This window comes from Cavia porcellus, unplaced genomic scaffold (genome assembly GCF_034190915.1).
Source record: "Cavia porcellus strain 051 isolate PalLab524CR breed Dunkin Hartley unplaced genomic scaffold, mCavPor4.1 scaffold_32, whole genome shotgun sequence".
In the NCBI taxonomy this organism is placed as follows: Eukaryota; Metazoa; Chordata; class Mammalia; order Rodentia; family Caviidae; genus Cavia; species Cavia porcellus.
In genome coordinates this window covers 14,319,664-14,342,533 of record NW_026947515.1, presented here as the reverse complement: position 1 = coordinate 14,342,533, position 22,870 = coordinate 14,319,664, and the positions used below count along the sequence as shown (strand labels likewise).

The following is a 22,870-nucleotide window of genomic DNA, read 5'->3' as shown; positions in this document are numbered from 1 at the left end:
TTAAATAATAACCTATTTTTTACTTCAATGGTGAAATCCATTAATAAGTGTTAGCTGTCAGTAATTAGCTTTAGCAATTAGCAGTATAAAATACACACTTTTCAATTGTGAAAATATATAGTTGACACTCTCCCCGAAGCCCAGCCTATTTGGAACTCCTGTACCTCACCATCTGTGTGTAGAGGAAGGGCTGAGCGGATCTGGGGCGCCTGCATCCGCCTCCCCATGTGTCTGGAGGACTGTGGATATCTCAGCAAGCAGGGGAGCATCGCAGGTTCCAGAGGCCCCACGGCCTGTGGTAAGTGCTCAGTGCACTCTGCCCAAAGCCCAGACTGTTCGGGACCCTCCAAGCTTCCGGGTGCAGTGAAGTGGATAAGTGGGTTTGAGGCATCTACATCTGCCTCCCCATTCCAGCTGCACTGGGAGAACTGTGGAGTTTCCAGCAAGTAGGTGGGCGCACACTATCCCTGGAGCCCAGCCTATTTGGGACTCCTGCACCTCATCATCTGTGTGCAGATGAAGGGCTGGGCAGATCTGGGGTGCCTGCATCCGCCTCCCGTGTGTCTGGAGGACTATGGATATCTCAGCAAGCAGGGGAGCATCTCAGGTTCCAGAGGCCCCATGGCCTGCGGTAAGTGCTCAGTGCACTCTGCCCAAAGCCCAGACTGTTTGGGACCCTCCAGGCTTCCGGGTGCAGTGAAGTGGATAAGTGGGTTTGAGGCATCTACATCCGCCTCACCATTCCGGCTGCCCTTGGAGAACTGTGGAGGTTTCAACAAGCAGGTGGGCACACAGTGGCCCTGAAGCCCAGCTTATCTGGAACTACGGAGTTCTAAATAGGCAGAAGAGGGCCATTGGTTCTATAGGTCCAGTGGCTTGGGGTAACTAGGTGCCAGAGTCTCAGGAGCTGCAAACATAGAAGGGGACTTCTAACAGACCCTGAGGAAGCTTTCGAATAACACTTGAAACACAGAAATATAGGAAAATGACAAAACGAAAGACCAAATTACAACCTCAAACCTCCAGCCCATCTCAAGAAACCCTAGGAGCAATGTATACAGAAGAGAATATATGCCATTCACCTCAAATATTGGACATAATAGCTACTGAAATTAACAAGCAACTCCAGGAAGCTTTAAAGGAATTCAAACTCAAAATGATCTCCCAGGTAAAAGAAGAAATGATAAAAGAAATGAAAGAGATTCTGAATATATTTAAAGAAAACACAGTTAAAAAATTGGAGGAACTAAACAAAAAGATAGAATCCCTAGATGAGCAAATGAGAAACAAACAGAATACATAATGTACATGCACAGAGATATACAGGAAATAAAAAACTCCACTGAAAGTTGTAAAAACCGCCTCAATGAAAGGGAAGATAGAATTTCAAACCTTGAAGACAGGATTGCAATTAGTAAACAGGAAAGGAAAGATCTTTTAAAAATTAACAAGGAATCAGGAAACAACAATTCAACAACTGCAAGATGATGCAAAGAAAAATAACATAAGATTGATAGGGATTAATGAAAAAGAAGGGGACAACATAAAGGATGTCAAGAGGATATTTAGAGAAGTAATAGCTGAAAATTTCCCAAGCATGTGATCAGAAACCGACATCAGGTTCAGTGAAGCCTATAGAACTCCAAATAGTCATAACCAAAATAAAACTACACCCAGACATATAATAATCACCATCCCATAAATCCAACACAAGAATAGATTATTAAAAGCTGTCAGAAAAGACAGATTACTTATAAAGGAAAACCTATCAGAATCACAGCAGACTTCTCAGCACAAACAATAAAGTGAAGAAGAGCATGGAGTGAAGTATTCCAGATCCTAAAGGAAAATGATTTCCAAACTAGACTGATGTATCCTGAAAAACTATCATTCAAAATTGATGGTGAAATAGGATACTTCCATGACAAAGAACAGCTGAAGAACTTCATGAACACCAAGCCAACCCTGCAAAAAATATTGAAAGACAGTTTAGATACACAAAGGAAAAAAACCACTAAGCAAAGCAGATAATTAAACAGAACAGAAAGATAAAGATGCAACAGTGGAGAGATAACATATCAACAATAAACCAGCATATAACAGTTATAACCATTAATGTAAATGGTCTCAATGCACCAATCAAAAGAAACAGACTGGCAGAATGGATCAAGAAACAAAATCCAACCAACTGCTGTTTACAGGAAACTCATCTAACCCAGAAGGATACTCACAGACTGAAAGTCAGAGGATGGAAAACAATACTTTACGCAGCAGGAATCCAAAAAAAAAACAGGAGTAGCCATTCTGTTTGCAGACAACGTGAACTTTAAACCAACAATGATCATACAGGACAAAGAACATCACTACATACTCATTAGGGGAAAAGTCCAAGAGGAAGAGATAACTATCTTAAATATATATGCACCAAACTCCAGAGCACCCAGTTATATAAAACAACTATTAACAGAAATGAAAACTCAAATTATCAGTAACACAATTGTAACAGGAGACCTTAACACGCCATTGACACCAAGGGACAGAACAACCAGACAGAAAATGAGCAAAGAAATAACAGAACTGAATTACACCTGTGAACAAACGGACTTGATAGACATATACAGAATGTTCCACCCAACAACACCAAAATAGACATTCTTCTCATCAGTACATGGGTCCTTCTCTAAAATAGACCATATATTAGCTCACAGAACATATTTAAACAAATGCAAAAGAGTTGAAATCATCCCTTGCATGTTATCGGATCATAGCGCTTTGAAATTAGAAATTAATGATAAAAGATCCTGCAAAAATCCCACAAACACATGGAAACTGAAAACACACACTTGAGTAACCTGTGGGTCACAGAAGAAATTAAAGAAGAAGTTAAACAATACCTACAAGAAAATAAAAATGCAGATACAATTTACCGGAATCTGTGGGATGCAATGAAAGCCGTCCTCAGAGAAAAGTTTATTGTACTGAGTTCCCACATCAGGAAAACAGAACGAATACAAATAAATAACTTGATGATATACCTCAAACAGGTAGAAAAAGAGCAAGTCAAGCCCAAAGCCAAAAGAAGAGAGGAAGTTATAAAAATCAGAGCAGAAATCAACGCAATAGAGACTAAGAAAACAATCCAAAGAATCAACAAATCAAAGAGTTGGTTCTTTGAAAGAATAAATAAAATCAATAAGCCCCTAGCCAACCTTATTAAAAAAAAGAGAAGAAAAAGCTCAAATTGATGCAGTAAGAAATGAAAAAGGTGAAATCACTACAGACTCTACAGAAATATAGAAGATCATCAACACCTATTTCGAAAACCTCTACTCTCAAAGGTTTGAAAACACGAAGAAATAGACAGATTCTTAGAAACATATGAAGTACCAAAGCTAGATGAAGAGGATGTAAAACTGTTGAATAACCCAATCTCTGTTAATGAAATTGAAAATGTAATTAAGTCCTTACCTACAAAGAAGAGCCCAGGCCCAGATGGATTCACTGCAGAATTCTACAAGAAATACAAAGAAGACCTAATGCCGACCCTGCTCAAACTATTCAATGAAATTGAAAGGGAAACAATCCTTCCTAAGTCATTCCTGGAAGCAAGTACTACTCTAGTACCAAAACCTGAGAAAGACCCAACTAAAAAAGAGAACTATAGACTGATCTCTCTAATGAACACAGATGCAAAAATCCTCAATAAAATAGTGGCAAATAGGATGCAGCAAATCAACAAGAAGATATACACTATGACCAAGTGGGATTCACCCCAGGAATGCAAGGATGATTCAACATACGTAAATCAATAAATGTAATCCACCATATCAATAAAAACAAAAGTAAGAATCACATGATCATTTCTATAGATGCAGAAGAAGCTTTCGATAAGGCCCAACATTCATTCATGATAAGAACTTTACAGAAAATTGGAATAGATGGTCTTTACCTCAATATAATAAAGGCCATTTATGACAAATCAACAGCCAGCATCATACTAAATGGCCAAAAATTGAAAGCCTTTACTTTAAAATCAGGCACAAGAAAAGGATGTCCTTTATCACCACTCCTATTTAATATAGTACTGGAAGTACTAGCCAGAGCAATTAGACAAGAGAGAGAAATAAAAGTGGTAAAGATAGGAAAAGAAGAAGTTAAATTATCATTGTTTGCAGATGACATCATACTCTACGTAGAAGACCCCCTAAACTCCATTGAAAGACTCTTAGATATAATAAATAAATGCAGTAATGTAGCTGGATACAAAATCAGTACTCAGAAATCAATAGCATTCCTATACACTAACAACAAAATCACAGAGAGGGAAATAAGAGAAACCACACTCTTCACATTAGCAAGCAAAAAAATGAAATATTTAGGAATTACTCTTACAAAAGAAGTGAAAGACCTATACAGGGAAAATTATAATACACTGAAAAAAGAAATTGAAGATGATCTCAGAAAATGGAAAGACATCCCTTGATTGTGGATAGGAAGAACAAACATTGTGAAAATGGCCATTCTCTCAAAACTCTTATACAGATTCAATGCAATCCCAATAAAAAATACCATCAACATACTGCATAGATCTAGAGAAATCACTCCTAACATTCATCTGGAACCAGAAGAGACCTAGAATAGCAAAGGCAATTCTAAGCAGCAAAGGCAAGGCAGGAGGCATCACAATCCCTGACTTGAAGTTATACTACAAAGCAACAGTAGTGAAATCAACATGGTGTTGGAATCAAAACAGAGCCGAAGATCAATGGAATAGATTAGAAGATACAACCAAAACTACAAACACACTCAACCACCTTATCTTTGGAAAGGAGCCAAGCAGGTTCACTGGAAGAATGACAGTCTCTTAAATAAATGGTGCTGGAGAAACTGGCTCTCCATTTGCCGAAAACTAAAGCTAGACCCATGTCTATCACCATGTACTAAATTAAAATCTAAATGGATCAAAGATCGGAATATTAAAACAGAAACACTAAATCTATTGGAAGACAAATTGGGTAGAAACCTTGAAGACATAGTGGTAGGTATAGAATTCTTGAACAGGACTCAAACTGCACGGGAAATACTTCCCAGAATCAATAACTGGGACCACTTCTTATTAAAAAGTTTCTGCATGTCAATAGAAATCTCCAGCATAGTGAAAAGAAAACCTGAAAACTGGGTAAAGATTTTAGTGAACTCTCTCTCAGACAAGTGACTCTTGTTAAAACATATAAAGAATTAAAAAAACTCAGACCACAAAAATTCAAAGACCCAATCCAAAAATGGGCATCTGAGATGAATACACACTTCTCAGATGAACAAATACGAATGGCAAATAAATACATGAAAAAATGTTCATCATCAATGGTCTTTAGAGAAATGCAAATTAAAACCACACTCGGATTCCATCTCACTCCTGAAAGAATGGCCAGGATGAAGAAAACCAACAACAACAAATGCTGGAGAGGCTGTGGGGAAAAAGGAACCCTACTACAGTGTTGGTGGGAGTGTAGACTGGTGCAACCTTTGTGGAGGTCAGTCTGGAGATTTCCCAAAAAGCTGGGATTGGAAGTCCCATTTGTTCCAGCTCTTCTACTTCTAGGCATATTCCCAGAAGAACTGAAAGCATCATACCACAGTGATATATGTGCACCCATGTTTATAGCAGCACAATTTGTAATAGCCGGATCTTGGAAACAACCTAAGTGTCCATCAACTGAGGAATGGATAAAAAAGTTGTGGTATTTCTATACAATGGAGTATTACGCAGCTATAAAGAAGGATCACATTGAGATATTTATCAATAAATGGGCGCAGCTTGAGACCATACTCATAAGTGAAATAAATCAATCTTGCATGTGTGAATACCAAATAGTTTCCCTAATGTAAGTAATGATTCAAATATATAAAAGTATGTGGTAATCATGATTCCCCAATATGTGGCCTTGAAGCCTTATAAAGTTTTCACTTATTAATTGGAAAGGCTTTATTCTGGGCTTCTTTATATGGAAATATTTGAAGCTATAGTATATGAAGTTACATTCAAATATTTCAAGGAAAAAGACAGACACTATGGTAACTACTATTAAATCGGGTTATTTGGTGGTGAAGCACTAGGTTGCTGAAACAGTCATGCTTTGACCTGTATTGTTATGTTGTTATGTCCTCTTTTATCTCAATCTCTCCCTTATGCATTAAAAAATTATTTAGTTATTTTTTTATGGTTTTTTTAATTAAGGGGAAAAATTTAAAAAATTAGCAGGATATATTATAGTAACTTTTTTTGATTTTCTATTAACTTGTTTTGAAGTCCTGTAAATATTCCCACTATCTTGTTTTGACTGATTAGACTTTGTTCCATTCTGCATGATAGTATCAAGTTTGAGGGTATAGGCAACTACTTTGAAGGCTATAAGAATCACTAAGATGCCCATTCTGGTTTGACTATTATCTCCTTTGGAAGTCCTGTAATGTTTACAATGTTTAAGTTTTATTGGTCTTGTTCTGTACTGTTTTGTTCAACTTTATAATACCTAATGAGTTAGAAAATTCTTTTTAAGGAAACAAGAGACATTATGGTAACCATTGTTGATAACTGACCGGAGCCGCGGGAGACAGGAGACCAAACTCGAGCAGGATCAGCTCTCAAACTTTATTGCGTACAGCGAACCGGACCTAACAAGGTCCGCCACCCTCAGTGTTGGTTCCTCTTCTGCCCGTTGGGGGCAGGAACAACCTCTTATAAGGGGAAGCATTATCCAATCACAGAGAAGCGCGTCTAACAAGCTGATAGGCTAGCGTCACGGGTAACTGGGCAGACATGACAATTTGGCGGGCTTGTTCAGGCCGGGAAGAACCTGGAAGCAGGAAATGGGCGCCATCATAGGCGGCTTCCCACAGATAACCTTGTACTCTGTTCTTACATCATGTACTATGTCTATCCTTGGTTTTGACTGACAGCTTTGTTTTGCCATATTTGACTTTATTCTCTTCCAAAAAAAAAAGTAATAAGAACTAAGGAGTAATAAAACCCAAAATGTGTAAATTTTGTTGTAAAAAAGAGAGGGAAAAAAAGTGCTTTAAAGGATACAACTGCAAGTGTGTTTAGGGGTGTTAAATAGCTGACCATATTAATGTTTTTGGTTGGATCATTGAACACAACTGTTTGCAGTCTCTCTGTTTGAATGTCCACTTTGTATGCTTTGATACTGTGACTTGAGCAACTATCTCTAAGACGATAATGTGTAATCTATTAAGTGGTGATTTCTTACTCTTTTTTTTTTTTGTAGTTCTGTATTACTTGTACCCTTACACCGCTTTGTTTTCTTTTGTGTTTTCTCTTTTTCCTTTTAAATAAAATTTAAAAAAAAAGAAAATATATAGTTATTTCTATCTGTGCATATAATCATATTTTAAAAAGAAGTCATGTTCTATATCTATTCTCAGGGAAACAAGTAAATTACCAAAAAAAGACATAAATGTGTTTTGAAGTTGTGGCAGCAATTTAGAAGTGAATTTTTAAATTTTATTTATTCATTTATTTATTTATTTATTTAGTAGTAGGAAATGAACTCAGGACCTTGTGCTTGCCAAGGTGAAATTTTTAATCTTGTAAATTCGTTGCATGAATGTCAGCTAACTAGTTCCTTCTGGGGCTTCTACTTGCCTCTCATCTCTTCTAGTATATTTTTTCCCCTTGTAAACACCCCTAGTTAAGCAGCATTTGCTGCTATTGGCTTTAAAATCCATTCCTTTGCTTTACGGTCACTAAATACATGATATTAACTTTATTTTGGGTAAAATCCTCTGGTTTGCAATGAAGACAAAATTCTGAAAACCTCTGCTGTTGCTCAGTGGATTAATTAATTCTGGCTCCTGGCACAATTCAAACTGCTTTGCCAGTTCATTGCATTCTTAGAAATTTAAGTTTAGTTTATCATTCTGCTATTGCTGTTGAATTGCTGAATAAAACTTCACTTTATAAGAAGGAATATGCCATCTGGATATATTCATGTTATTATTGGAATTGGATAACAGACTTAAAACACATGATCATAGAAATCATTCATTTTGATTTCTGCCTTTGTCCTACCATCTTTTTAGGGACATGCTGTGTCATGCAATTTTAAATAAGTAGTTTTTGTGTGTGTGTGTGTGTGTTTCTTTTTCGTTTTTATCAGTACCAGGGATCAAACTCACAACTGTCTGCTTACAAGCCAGGCGCTTATGCCCCTGAGCTAAATCCCCAGCCCCTAAATAAGTAGTTTTTTAAAGTAGTTTTAAGATAATGAAAGACTCACTATGAATAGAGGTTATTTTTCTCTGTTCCTTTTTTATAGAGAAACTTTCTTTTCTTTTAAATTTTGTGTTTAAATGAAATTAGACAATTTTGCATGCGTATATCTGGTAATCTGAGCAACTATTTTTTTTTTTTTTTTTTTTTTTTGGTCCTGAGAATTGAATTGAAGACCTTGTGCTTACGCCACTGAGCTACATCCCTGCTCCTGAGCAACTCTTTTGGGGATAATAATATGCAATATAACAACTATTGTTAAATTCCTATCAACTTGTCTTGAAATCATATATCGCTGTTGTTTGGGGAGGTTTCTTGTGGTGGTGGTTGTAGTCTGTTTCTTTTGTTTCTTTTTTGTTTTTTCTGTATTTTGTTTTCTCTTAAAAAAAAAAAAAAAGCCAGGCATGGTGGTGCATGCCTGTAATCCCAGCACTCTTGAGGCTGAGATAGGAGGATCTTTGTAAATTTGAGATGAGCCTGGGCTACAAAGTGAGCTTTAGATGCCTGAACTGCATAGTAAAACCCTGTCTCAGAAAATAAAAGTAAAATAAAATAATTAGACAACATGTATAATTTTAAAATATATTTAAATACATATTCTAAATATATAATTGTCTTCTATAAGTATACATTCTACATAAAAAGCCTGCCTTAGTCTATTTTCTGCTGCTATAACAGATTGGTTAATACATAAATAAAAATATTTGTTAACATTTCTGAAAGTAGGAAAGTCCAAGAGCACAACTGTGTTTTTCAGCATCGGCTTTCTAGCTATATCATCTTGATAATGCTAGTGGGTATGTGCAAGACAGAAAGAAAAATCTGCCCAACTCAGTCTTTCACTGAGGGAACACACTCCTCAGTAACTACCAATAAAAGACATTAATCCATTTATGAGGCCAGAGCCCTTAGGACCTAATCACCTTTTAATAGTGTTGCAGCAGCAATTAAATTTCAAGTTGAGTTTTTGAAGGGACACTGAAATCATAGCAGAAGCCTTTGTGATAACTGATCAATTCTTAGTGACTGCACTCAATGAATGTAATTATGTGGGTTTGAAATATAAAATAAAACAAAGCAAATAATCAAAAGAAATCTTAGCTTCTAACTTTAAGTACTTACTTGAATAAGTGAAGTTTTTCCGTAACAACATTCATCAAAGACTAGTAATATTCTATTTTGCAGAAGTAAAATAAGCAAAGAAAGATCTACCAAAAACCTCAGTATAAAAAATTTGTCATTTATTCATTTGACTGATTTGTAAAAATTAGTGTAAGTATAATTTTTGTGATAGTAACTATTATTGACCTACTGCCCAAAGAATTCAACAAACTTGATTTCTTCTTTTCATTCATTTCTCTAAAAAACATTGAATACTTGTTTTGTACCTCCCACTGCTATAGGTTTTGAGACACTATTTATACACATATTTGTGGTTCACATGTATTGTTGTATTAGTGTTGTGTTCGTGATTGCAATAGATAGTATAACTAAATGAATAAAAAGTACATTAAAAGAACACCTATAATGCTAGTATTCTGGGAGGCTGAAGCAGGAGTATCTGGTGTTCTAGCACAACCTGGTAATTTAGCAATTTAGCAAAACCCTGTCTCAAAATAAAACATTTTAAAAAAGGTTTAAGGATATAGCTTAGTGAGAAGGCTCTGGTTCAGCAACCAATACACACACGCATGCGCCCACTTGTGGTCCCTCAAGTTAAAATTTTATCTGCAATTATGACATATTTTTGCATGACTATGAATTTCTTAAATATCTGCTTGTTAAAATGTCATGGCAATAGTTGGTGAGGGGAAAGGAAAGGGGATTAAAAAGGAATTAAGATGTGTTGTGTACTTGTATAAACTCTCCATAAGACACATAAACATGATGTACCACAATCATATACTAATAAAAGTTTAAAAATGTTATGGTAATGAATTCACTAAAGTCAGCAAATATAAGTTGAGATATACAAATCAATGAAATAGTGAAATAAAGAACAATGCTCAGACTAAGGAACAATACCTAATTCATTAATTTTTATGTTAACCCTATTATTTTAGGTAAATTTTTTAGTATTAGTAAATTATAATAAATTTATACGTATAGGAATATTTCTACATTTTGTACAGTCTTTCCTTACACTAATATATACTCAGACATATTGTCTTATTCAGTTTTCCCATTTATATCTGCATGTTAGCCTTTTTCTAGCAGTGTATTTATCTGTATATCAGCATGCATGTCTACATATGAAAATATTTAAAGGCGTTTTCTTATACTTTTTAAATATGTACCAAATAAAATATATTTTGGATTTCATATTTGTATACAATTACATAGTTGTATACTGTGATTGTTATAACAGTTTATTTATAATATAACAACAGGTATGATACTTTACTGGAGAAAAAGCAGTAACTCATTTTGACTGTGCTTGACTAGGATTGCCAGATGTTCATACGACGTATTTCCTGCTCTCTCATAGAACCCTGATTTTATTTAGACCATCAAGAGACACAAGCTTAAACTACACACTTTTTTCTTGAAACTGGAGCTGGATATTTAATATAGTCCTTGGAAGTGAAATATAAACATAATTAATTTACTGCTGACAGGAACTTTTAGGAAAACCACTTAGAACAGGATTCGAGTCTGCTGATACATACGCTTCGATGTGTCCCTTTGCTCTTCTCCTCCTAGACATCCAAAACTGTGATAGGAACCACTTTGCAACCATTAGGTGAAGGGCAAATTGCAAGGACCTTAATCTTGACATTTTGACCTGCCAAGATAGCAGCTTATTTAAGAGTTTTATGAGGGCTGGAGGTTTAGCTCAGGGGCACAAGTGACTGCTTTGTAAGTGAAAGGTCCTGAGTTCAATTCCTGGTACCCCCCCCCCCAAAAAAAAGAGTTTTGTGATGTATTAGGAAAGAATTTAAGACCTACAGTTTGCTGTTTAAGGTATGGACATGTGAGTTTTCTCTTATATGTATCAAAAAGTAGTGCCTAGGGCACCACGTCTGGAACATTCAAGACCCTTCATGAGTTCCCTTTCTTGCTTCTTTAAATGGAACAATCACATAATTGCATTCATTCCCTTTTCTGCTCCTAATTTAGCCACCAAATTTACTCTTCACTTTTGAAGTCAGGGATTTTACTTGATGTTGTGGTGTTTCTTACTTGGAGTTGAATAGAATTTGGAATGAAGTATGATGAAGCAGAATGTTTTGTGTCTATAGCAACTGAAAACCTGTTTTTATACAAACTATTTTATAAGACTTGTTTTTTGAGAAGTGATTAAATTGTTTATGGAGAATGGAGTGGGGTTTGGCATTTTCGGTTAGTGTTATCTAATGTGACATGTGTTTCTGCTAGTGTTTAGGTTTGCAGAGTCTTTTGTATATTTTAAATTGTTTCCATTTTGATGGCAGCACAGTTGAGTAATGTTTGAAATTTTAAATTTTATTTCATTTTTAATATTTTATCTGTGATGAAGTAAAAACACCCCATAGATCAATTTTATATGAAAATTTATCTTAAATTATTAAATAGACCAAGTCTACACACCTTGATTGACTTTCTCTTTTTTTCCATCCACCTTTACTTACTATTCATCCCTAAGAGTTTAAGAACTTTTAATTTCAAAATAATTTTGATTTTTATAATAACTTTAATTGACATCAATTTATGTTTATAAAATATAATATAATATTTTGATATATTTATGTTGTGGATAATTGAAACAGGCTAGTCAACATATTCAACATCTCATTTGTTTGTAATGAGACATTTGAAATTTTATCTTACCATTTTTGATATATTCATTATTCAGTGACTAGGAGTAGGATAGATAGATCATTAGCACTCATTTCTCTTGTTTAACTGAAACTGTACACTCTTGGAGCAACATATCCTAATTTTTCCCCCACTCCCTTGCAGTCTCTGACAACCACTGTTGTACACTATTTCCATAACCTTTCACCTTTTCAGATTTGTCTTTCTTTACCTGGCTTATTTAACACAGAAGCCTCAAGAGTTATCTATGTTGTTGCAAATGATGAATTTCCTTCTTTTAAGGTCACTGAGCATACCATTATATTTCACATTCTTTATCCAATTATCATTTGGTAGATATTTGGGGAGATTTCCTATCGTGGCTATTGTGAGTAATGCTTCAGTGAAACTAGAAGTGTAAATATTTCTTCAACATACTTATTTTAGCTCCTTTGGATATTACACCCAGTACCGCAATTGTTCCATCAAATGGGAGTTCTACTTTTTGTTTTTTAAAAACCTTTATATGCTTTCTAGAATAGCTGTACTACTCTACATTCCTATTAGTAGCAATAAAAAATAAGTATAAATATTTAATAGGTATAAATGCAGAGATTTCCTTTCTCCACATTCTCACCAGCACTTGCTTGTCTTCCATTCATTCCAACAGGTGTGAGGTGATAGCTCATTATAGCTTTATTTGAAATTTCTCTAATGATTAGTGATGTTATTTTTTGTGAACCTGTTGACCATTTTACTGTCTTCCTTTGAGATATGTCTGTTCAAGTCGATTGCTATTTTTTAATGGTTGGATTTATTTTTCCTGTTTTTTTTTTTTTTTTTTTTTTTGCTATCAAGCTATTTAGTTCATTATGTACTTGGCTATTGACCCCTTCTCAGATATATGACTTGTAAATATTTTCTGCCCCTCTGGAGTCTATCTCTTCACTCTATGAACGTGTCTTCTGTTGTGCAGAAGCTTTTTAGTTTGGTATCATCTCATTTGTGTATTGTTGCTTGTATTGCCTGTCATAGTCAAGAAATCTGTGCCAAATTGATATTAAGAAGCTTTTTTCCTATATTTTTTCCTTGTAGTTTTACAGTTTCAGGCCTTATGTTTAAATATTTCAACCATCTTGAGTTGATTTTTATGCATGGTGTAAGTTAAGGACCCAATTTTACAATTTTCTTCAAGTGGAATGCCAACTTTTCCACCATTTACCAATGAAATTGTCTTTTATTCTTTGTCTAGTCATGGCATCTTTATCAGCAATCAATGTACTATAAATATGTGGGTTATTTCTGGAATGTCTTATTCCTTTAGTCCGTATGTCTGCTTTTATGATAACACCTTTATATTCTGGTTACCATAACTTCTAATTATATTCTCAAGTCAGATAGTATTGTGATGACTTCAGCTTTGTTCTTTTTGCTTAAGATTCCTTTGCCTATTTAGAGTTTTTATAGTTCCATATGTGTTTTAGGATTGTTTTATTTAATTCTGTTAAAAGTGGCATTGGAATTTTGGGATGGATTTGATTGAAACTGTGGATTGCATTTACTAGAACAGACACTTTAGTAGTATTAATTCTTCCATCCCAAGAACATGGATATCTTTCTATTTAGTTATTTTCCTCATTTTTTCCAAAAGTCTTCGATAGTTTTTAGTGTATACATATTTTAGCTCCTTGATTAAATTTATACCTATTTTTATTGCTGTTATAATGAGATTATTTTCTTAATTTTTTAGATAGTTGATTGTTAGTGTATAAAAGTGATACTGGTTTATAAGTGTTGGCTTTTGTATATTGCAACTTTACTGTTTTCATTTATTCGTGTTTGATTTTTCTAATGGAGTCTTTAGGGTTTTCTGTATAAAAGATTATGTCATCAGCAGACAGATACTCTCAGGTCTTTTCCTGTAATCTTTCTCTTTTTCTTGCCAAATGGCTCTGGCTAGGACTTCTAGCACTATGTTGAGAAATTGAGTTAGAGTGAGCTTCCTCATCCAGTTCCTGATCTTAGGAGAAAAGCATGCACTCTCCACCATTGAGCAAATTAGCTGTGGGCTTATTTTTCATGGCTATTGTTATTTTGAAATGCATTCCTTGTATATCTAATTTGTTAAGAATTTTATCATGAAAAGATGTTGAATTTTGTCAAATGCTTTTCCTCCAACCATTGAAGTGGTTATATGGATTTCATTCTTCATCTTGTTAATGAAATGTATCATTTATAGATTTGAAAAACCTCCTTATCACAGGGGTAAATCATATTGTCTGTTCTTTTTAACTTGTTTAAATCAGTTTTCTAATGAATTTAGTTTGTTGAGGAATTTTGAATCTATGTATCAGTGATAGTGGCCTGTGATTTTCTTTTTGTAGGGTCCTTTCTGTGTTTGATAGTAGGGCAGTAGTAGCCTTGTAAAATTAGTTTGGAATATTTCTTCCTCTTAACTTTTGGGAAGAATTTTGGAAGAGATTAGTGTTTTCTTTAAACATTTGGTGTAATTCAACTACAAAGCCATCTGATCCTAAGCTTATCCTTGATTTAAGACTTTTTTATTACTCGTTGAATCTTCTTACTCATTACTGGTTTATTAAGACTTCTATTTATTTATGACTCATTCTTGGATAAGTATCATTAAAGGTAATTGAGCACAGTAAGGGAGATTAATAGCAGCATGAAACAGTCACCTAATTTTTGGTCATGCATCGTATTTGTTATTTCCTTCATTCTGCTAACTTTGGCCTAGTTTTTTACTTTTATAATTTCTTGAAGTGTAACATTGGCATTTTTTAGATATTTTTGTTTGATATAGGCATTTATTACTATAAATTTCTCTTTAGAACTGCTTTTGGTGGGTAAGTTTTGGTATGCTGTTTTCATTTCACTTGTCTTAAGATATTTTTTGTCTCTTTTGGTTTCTCCTTTGACCCCTTACTTGTTTCAGGAATATGCTCAATTCCTACATATTCATGGGTTTTTCACAATTTTTCATTATAAATTTGTAATTTCATTCTATTGTGATCAGAAAAGAAAATTTATGATTTCAATACTCCTAGATTTGTTAAGACTTGTTTTATGATCTAACATATGACTTATTCTGGAGACTTAAGTATATTCTCCAGAGAACATACTTGTATACTTGAGAAGAATGTGTATTTTATTGCTGTTGGATGGAATGTTCTGTTTGATCCATTTAGTCTAAAGTGTCAGGTTCAGTGTTTCCTTTCTGATTTTCTTTCGGGATGAACTGTCCATCTATGAAAGAGGCATCTTGAACTACTCTGCTATTATTTTATTGCAGTTGATCTCTCAATTTAGTCTACTAATATTTATACTTAGGAGCTCTGATAATTAGCACATAAATGCTTAAAATTTTTATGTCATTTGGATGATCTCACCTCCTTATCACTATATAATGACTTTCCTTGTCTCCTTTTACAGTTTCTGGCTCAAAGTCTATTTGTCTGCTAGAAATATGTTTATTCTGTTTTTCATTTTCTTGGAATACCCCCTACATACCTTCACTTGTAGTCTGTTTCCTTGAGTATGAAGTGAACCTCTTCTAAGAAGCATATATATTTTTTAAAATTCAGCTTTAACCATGAACCCATATTCATTGGACATCACTTAAGAAGGCCAGTAACTTGAGGACAAGTTGTTAGGGTAAGGAAGATTCACTTGCAAAGCTAGTTCACCAAATAAGATGGAAATTACAGCCAACAAAGAACATCTTGCTTAGAGGTTGCAGGCATAGGTTATAGAGCTGTGATTGGCATTTCAGATAGGCAGGCACCAAGGGAGTTCAGAATTGCAAGGTAGTTTTTTACAACCTTAATTATGTCTGAATAAATGTATGTGATGTTCTAAATCTAATGTGAAAACTATGAAGGAAAAATTTCAAGGTTTATTTTCTTTAATGTTCATGTTTTACCTAAAACTGTTTACCAAAAGGTAACCTCAGAGAAAGCATTGTGTAGAAGTAAAAAAGAACAGCTAACTCAATATAGTGAAGCAGTATAAGTAAAATTACTCAGTAATAGAATGATTGTCACGTTAACTGACAATTGTCTTAGATAAAAGCACTTTCCTGAATCATATCCAAATTCACAATGATAGACAGATAAAATGCTATACTGCTTTGAAGGAAAAATACTAGCATTATGTTACTGACATGGAGAACTTTTCCTTTTCTGTTTGTAAGAACTTCTCTTTCCTGTTACATGTAAAAGAATATCTGATAAGATCAGCCACAGAGTAATAAAGAAAATGAGATAACATTTATTAAATTTTGTGTATGTTATAAAGAATTTGTCACTAAATGTTGAATATTGTGCATTTAGCAAATCCTGAAATGAGTGCATTGTGTCATTATTATTATTTTTGAATCTGTGTGTTACAGGTCCTATGCTAAGTGATAGGCTACATCAAAGAACACAGGGCTGTATTACATTGGGGCAGTCAGACATTAAAAACAGTTTCAATGAAGAAGTCTAGTAAACCTGAAGTTGACAGATTCTATATATATATATTTTAGTTTTTTACCTAGAATGACATTCTTGGGTCACGTATTACCTCTATGTTTGATCTTTTGAGGAATTTCCAGAGTGTCTACCAGTATATCTATACCATTTTACATTCCCACCAGCACCACTGAGAGTTCTGATTTTGCTACTTCTTCACCAATACCACTTGTCATTTCCTGTCTTTTTGCTTATAGCCATCCTAGTGAGTGTAAAGTGTTATGTCCTTCTTGTTTAAATTTGCACTGTCTCAGGACGGTGATGCTGAACATCTTTTCATATGCTTTTGGTCGGTTGTATATCCTCATTGGAGAAGTATCTATTCTGATCTTTTGCTCATTTAAAAACTGGGTTAACTACCCTTTTATTGCAAGTTGTAAGTATTCTGTATATATTCTAGATAGAAATCTCATCAGATATATGATTCATGTTTTCTTCCATTAAGCCAGTGCTAAATAAAATCATATTGAATAAATATTTGAATTTCCAAATTATATCTTCATGACATTTTCATGTTATACTACTGGGAAATGGTGTTATATACTATTTTTATTTCCCTTCATTAACTTTTAAAATGTATTAAATTAGTAAAGATTTCATTTTATTGCCATTTAATGTATCATTAAGATTGATGAATCATATAAAATCTGACCTCTTAATGAATGGAGAATTTTTGAAAGCACATGGAATACAACTTTTGTTCAAAAAATTAAAACTATTTTTAAAATCTCATAGATGGAAAAAGTGGAAGCAGATCTAACAAGATCCAAATCTCTTCGTGAGAAACAGTCAAAGGAGTTCTTAAGGCAGCTAGAGGATGTGAAGCAGCGATATGAACAGCAGGTTGGTCTTTCCTGTTGATGAATGATATCATTTAATGTTTAATACACATATATTCCACTTTTAAACATCCATAACACAAAATCTTTGCATAATGAAAACATCAGTAGGAACTTTTATTGTAGACATGTTTGAAGTACTTTTAAAATAATATTTGTTTTAATAAAATCCTAAAACATTGTTTTAACATTCCACTGGAGGCTATTCAGACAGTTTGTTAGTCTGAATATTTAATTGGCACATTTACGTATTTATTTTTTTCTTTTTTGGTACTGGGGATTGAACTCATGACCTCACACTTACCAGGCAGGCTCTTATGCCACTGAGCTAAATCCCTAGCCCATTGACACTTTTATTGCCATTCTCTAACCTTTCCATTTCTAAAGGAGCACTCGTTTGATTTGCTTATTTATTTAAGAAGCAGTGTTGGGTATCCACAGTGTGCCAGGTACTGTTACTGACATAGCTAAGAACAGTGATGGAGAGACAAGCCTACATTTTGGTGGGGAGTCAGCCCATGAATAAAAAAATAAAATCATTTTCAAGAATGATTGATGAATAAGAATGCACGTGTGTGCATTAGACTGCCCTGTGGAGGGTGGGTACGTAGCAGGCGAGGGTGATTCCCAGCATGAGCTAGATGGGCAAGGAAGCTGTGGTATTTGTGCTGGGAGTATTAAAAACCAGCAAAGAATGGTAATGAGACTCTGGAGGAATCATATTCCAGTCTGAGTGAAAAGCAAATTCAAAAATCCTGGGAAGAGTGTAAGCTGGGCATGTTTAAGAAACAAAAATGACAATAAAGACCAAGTTAGCCAGAACATAAGGAGTGAGGTTCCAGCCATGGAGAAATCTTGTCTCCAGTGCTTTGCCTTTTATCCAGTCAAAAGTTTAAATTCTTTTAAAATTTTTTTCATATTTTGCTATTTATTCCCAGAAAATTTAAGTAGCTTTTAACCCTTGTCTAATTTGCTTCCTCAATATCTGGAAAAATATTAATTAGCTTAATTATTCAGGTTAAGAATATTTTTGTAAAGATGGCATTTGAACCTTTTTAAATATTAAAGTAAGGATAATGTTTAAATTATTATCTTTGAAGCCTCATTAAGCAGGTAGTATATTAAAAAACTAATTAATTACTTGTAATCACTGAATTTTATGTCCTTTACTAACTGGTAGAATAGTGGCTCAAAGGAATTCAGTAAGAAGAAAGTCTGATCTGATATATAGCCTTAGGGTTGTTGTTTTAAATTTAAAATGTCAATAAAAATATCTGCCTGAGTTACTTTTTTGGGGATAGTATAATGGCAAAATAATTATGAAGGGTAAAGCTTGTGAATTGGTCCTTCATAGTTAGCATCTGCCAATCCTTCCTGTTCTTTATGGGCCCATCTTACAAGCCATAACCCCATGCTTAACTCTTTCATTCAGTGTTACATAACCTGTCAGAAGTACCAGAGGAGTATAGTATTTTATAGTAGTAATAGTATTGTTATTGTGTTCATTAATACTTCAAAGTTGCCAAAATATGGATATCTTCAGATTTTTTAACTTTAAAAACCAGTGCAATGGAGTTATTTTATTAGATTCTTTAAAGAAAAATGGTGTAATGGAAGAATGAAGTAAACTTTGATTAATACATGGTAGTAACTGAAAATTATTCTAGCACAATTAATTTAATAATATGTAATTATACTGAAATATACTTTAAAGAGCTATAAAGAATGTTTTCTGTAACTTTAATACTGAAAGAGGTTGCTTGGAAAAATAACTTTAAAAACCAGAAGATCATATGATTAGGTGGAGCCTGGGTTAGGAAAGTGAAGGGGTAGATGAGAAACAGAAGTAATAATCTTATATAAACAAGAAGATTAAGGGAGGGCAAGGAATATGTCTTACTTTGTACTGAAGTTACAAGGTATTCTTGACGTAATTTTGAGATTAAAAGCAATATTAGAAGCACTAATGAAAAGAAGAAAAATTTCAGCTCCTCTAAGTAAATTATGCAGAAGAGAAGAGAGAAAAACAAAATATAAAACTCTTTAACCAAACACTAATCGGAAAATACTGTGTTAAGCAGTGAGGTTGTAGACTTTTTTTTTATGAGAGTTTTTAAACTGGCATTTTTACTTTGATGACAGTTTTGTGGATGACAAATGTATAACCAAGTGTAGCCACAGACTTCAATACTTAGCTCTGCAAGTCAGTATAACCACAAATAAAGTCAATTTATGTTTATGTTTTGATAGTTTTGGATTAACTGTCTTTTTAAAGTTGGACATAATGAAAAACCACCAAAACTGAAACATATTTTACTAAGTAAAAATTAAGAAATAATATTTGTAGCAATATGTTAGGTAAGTAGTTACTGCCTATATTAAATTAGTAAACTTACAATAAGTACAAATAATTAGAAGATAAATAAGTAGCATGAGTCAGAAGAAAATCATTACTATCTCAATAAATTACCTGGCAAAGAAAAAACAGGCAATAAATCAAATGAATAAGTAAACATGTAAAAACATTTTCTGTGTTGGTGTGAATAACAATGCAGAAGAGCATTATGAATGATGTACCAAATACAGTTGTCAACGAATTACTTAAATTGGTGCTTATATGTTATGCTAGTGGAATTCTAAACGAATACAGCCCTTTTATAAAAGACTGGTAGTATCTTCCAAGTCATATAATAATGTTTACCTTGTCAGACTCAGTTATCTTTAACTGCAAAAATTAGACAGAAATATTCAAACATTGATGTTAATTATTCTTAGATGGCACAATCATGAATAAGTCTACTTTCACACTGTGAAAATACCATTTTTGTTGTAAAGATACATTCGTATAAATTTATTTGGAAACATGTTAAATTTCAAAGACTTCTCAGAATGATAGATTTTTAAAATCTACCACTTTGGTCTTAATATTTTTTTGTCAAAAATGTGTAACACAATAAAGATAACTGATGAATCATTAAGGAACTGCTACTATTAATAGAAGCCATACACCACTGCATCAGTTTTCTACATTTTCTCTCCATGACAAAAAAATACATAATGTAAATGTAGGTTATAATGGGAATATAAAGAAACACAGGAGTATCTCAGCTTCATCTAGATTTTACCCATTTTCATTTTTCCTATGTCTACAGACCTATTCATGAGAATCAGTTCTGAGAATGGAGATCCAAGGATGTAACTCACTAAAGAAAGGAAAGGCATCAATGTGAGCTGGTATATTATAGGAGAGTATTTAGCAATATGAAAATACATAAACTTTTCAGCACAAAACATGATAAATTGGGACAGTGTGTCACCTAACTACTTTAAATCCTTCAAGTGTTTATTGTAAACATTTATTATGAGAAATGATAGGTGTACAGTAATATCACTACAAGTCAGAATGAACACTACAAATGAATCTGATTAAATTAATTTCATTTCCTTATTTGAACAGGGTATCAAAGCCGGTAGCTAAAGACTGAAGAGTTGATGTACTATCTGTGTTCTGTGTTGAGCCATTTGACAAGCTCCTATATGAAGGCAATATGGGAAAATATGACTTGGATGTCAGTTCAAAAGGCCATCTTTGAATGACTCATGTCAACCTGAATTGAAATTTTTAAGTGTCTGGCTGTCATAGGGTGATGATTTAGAATGCTCCTGATGTTTAGAGTGCAGAAGGGTAGTTAATAGGTATAATAGGTGTAATAAAAAAATCAGTTTTCTGAAGCTTTAAATGCAGCCTGAAATTAAATAGGTTATATTTAAGGAGACTGAATATAAAATTCCATGCTTTAGTTTGGAAAATCAGGTATAAAAGTATGAGGGAAAGGATGACGGAAAAACCCAGAGATAAGTGGGATGAGATAGTACAGTGGATGGGACAAGATAAGAAGGATGGCCCTGGTCTTGATTACCTCTCACGTCACAGAAGAAATATGTCATTTCTGGTAGTTATATTGTACACATTCAAATATGTTCAGTAGAGAATTTCCAGAATATGGCAAAATCTGGAACTATTTAAAGGAAGAGGCTATTTTGTTAAGAGAAAAGTGATTAATGAGAATTGGATATGTCTTAATTTTAAATTTAAGATCTGTGTTCCAAGAGACATGAGATTTGGTCTGTTTAACAGTAATCCTAATAGCCCTTAGTTCTCAGGACCTACTCTGGCCATGCACTACTTATCTTACTTTTCTCATCGCTGAGACAAAACACCCAACATGCAGAAGTTAAGAGAAAAGATTCATTTAGCTCAGAGATTTCTATTTATAATTGGCTGACTCCAAGGCAGGGTAACATGGCAGAGGGCATCAGAGAGGAGAAATAGTTCATTTGGCAGAAGACAGCAAGAGAACTGTAACAAACCTCTTTCTGTCCCTTATATTTTAGCTGGGCTATCCACTCTAGAGTGAGTAGCACTCACACCATTAATACCAGCTTTGCACCATAAATCAATCCCAGAGACACATATTCTAGATCAGTCAACTCTGAAGAGCCCTGTGTATGACTATGCGACACTCTGAAGAGACCGGTAGACATAAATCATAACACCGCTGTACATGGATTACACTGATCAACCACTTTTCATCTTTACAACGCTTTTGTAAGGTGGGTACCACTATTTATCACTCCCAGATTGGAGCTGTAGAAACTGAAGCACATACAGTGAAGTAATTGGCTTGTGAGCCAGCACTTGCCCTAAGTGGGAGAATCAGATCTTGAACCTGACATGCTTTTAGTCTGTACTTAACATACTCCCATGAAATCCTGGGGTGAAAGGGCATGTGTAGCACTATGAGGAATACTTATAACTATTTCAAGGTAGTTTTTTTCTAAAGAACTGGTTGTCTTGTGAAAAAGTAAGTGTCCTAATGTGAGGATGTTCAAGTACCTGTCAGGAGTGTGTAGATAGATTCTGCTTGTTCAGGGTGTCTGTCATATCTCTAAGGTCTCTTCTGAAACCAAGGTTCTGCAACTGCTCATTGGCTGGGTTGGATTCTCAGCTCCTCCTTTGGTAGAGAAAGGGTTTCCCTGATTCTACCACTGATCCTTTCCTTATAAGCCCAAATAACTGAATTTCCTGACATGAAGGCTTCTACCTGTTTTGTTGGTTGTCATTCAAATACAAGTGTGACAGTTTTTCTATTATATCTTACCTTCTTATACAAGATAAAATTGTAAATGTGAGTACAGCATTTGCACCAGGGAGGAATTTTGGTCACCTAGGTCCTTACTTCTCTCTCTGGGTTAAGGCAACCTTGGGACAATGAGGAAACTTGGTGTGTGTGAGGCTGTACACCTATTTCCCTGAGGGTTGTGTTCACTTGACTGCTTTGTAAGAAAGCAACTACTTGGAGAACTGTGGAGTTTCTAGCAAACAGGTGGGCGCACACTATCCCCGGAGCCCAGCCTATTTGGGACTCTTG

General features: G+C 34.3%; 1 protein-coding gene across 14 annotated transcripts in view; it reads left to right on the top strand.

The window, feature by feature from the left end:
- Positions 1-22,870, top strand: part of Cep112 (centrosomal protein 112) — a 607,347-nt gene that overhangs the window by 220,755 nt on the left and 363,722 nt on the right. For 13 of the 14 annotated variants that reach the window (XR_010045020.1, XM_063241684.1, XM_063241681.1 and 10 more), the window contains one exon: positions 17,335-17,442. The exons of the other annotated variant lie outside the window; for it this stretch is intronic. Coding sequence is in view for 12 of the 13 variants with exons in the window: in XM_063241684.1 (XP_063097754.1) it covers positions 17,335-17,442 (108 nt within the window). In the remaining variant the exon portion in view is untranslated. The remainder of the gene's footprint in view (positions 1-17,334; positions 17,443-22,870) is intronic. 14 annotated transcript variants of the gene reach the window in all.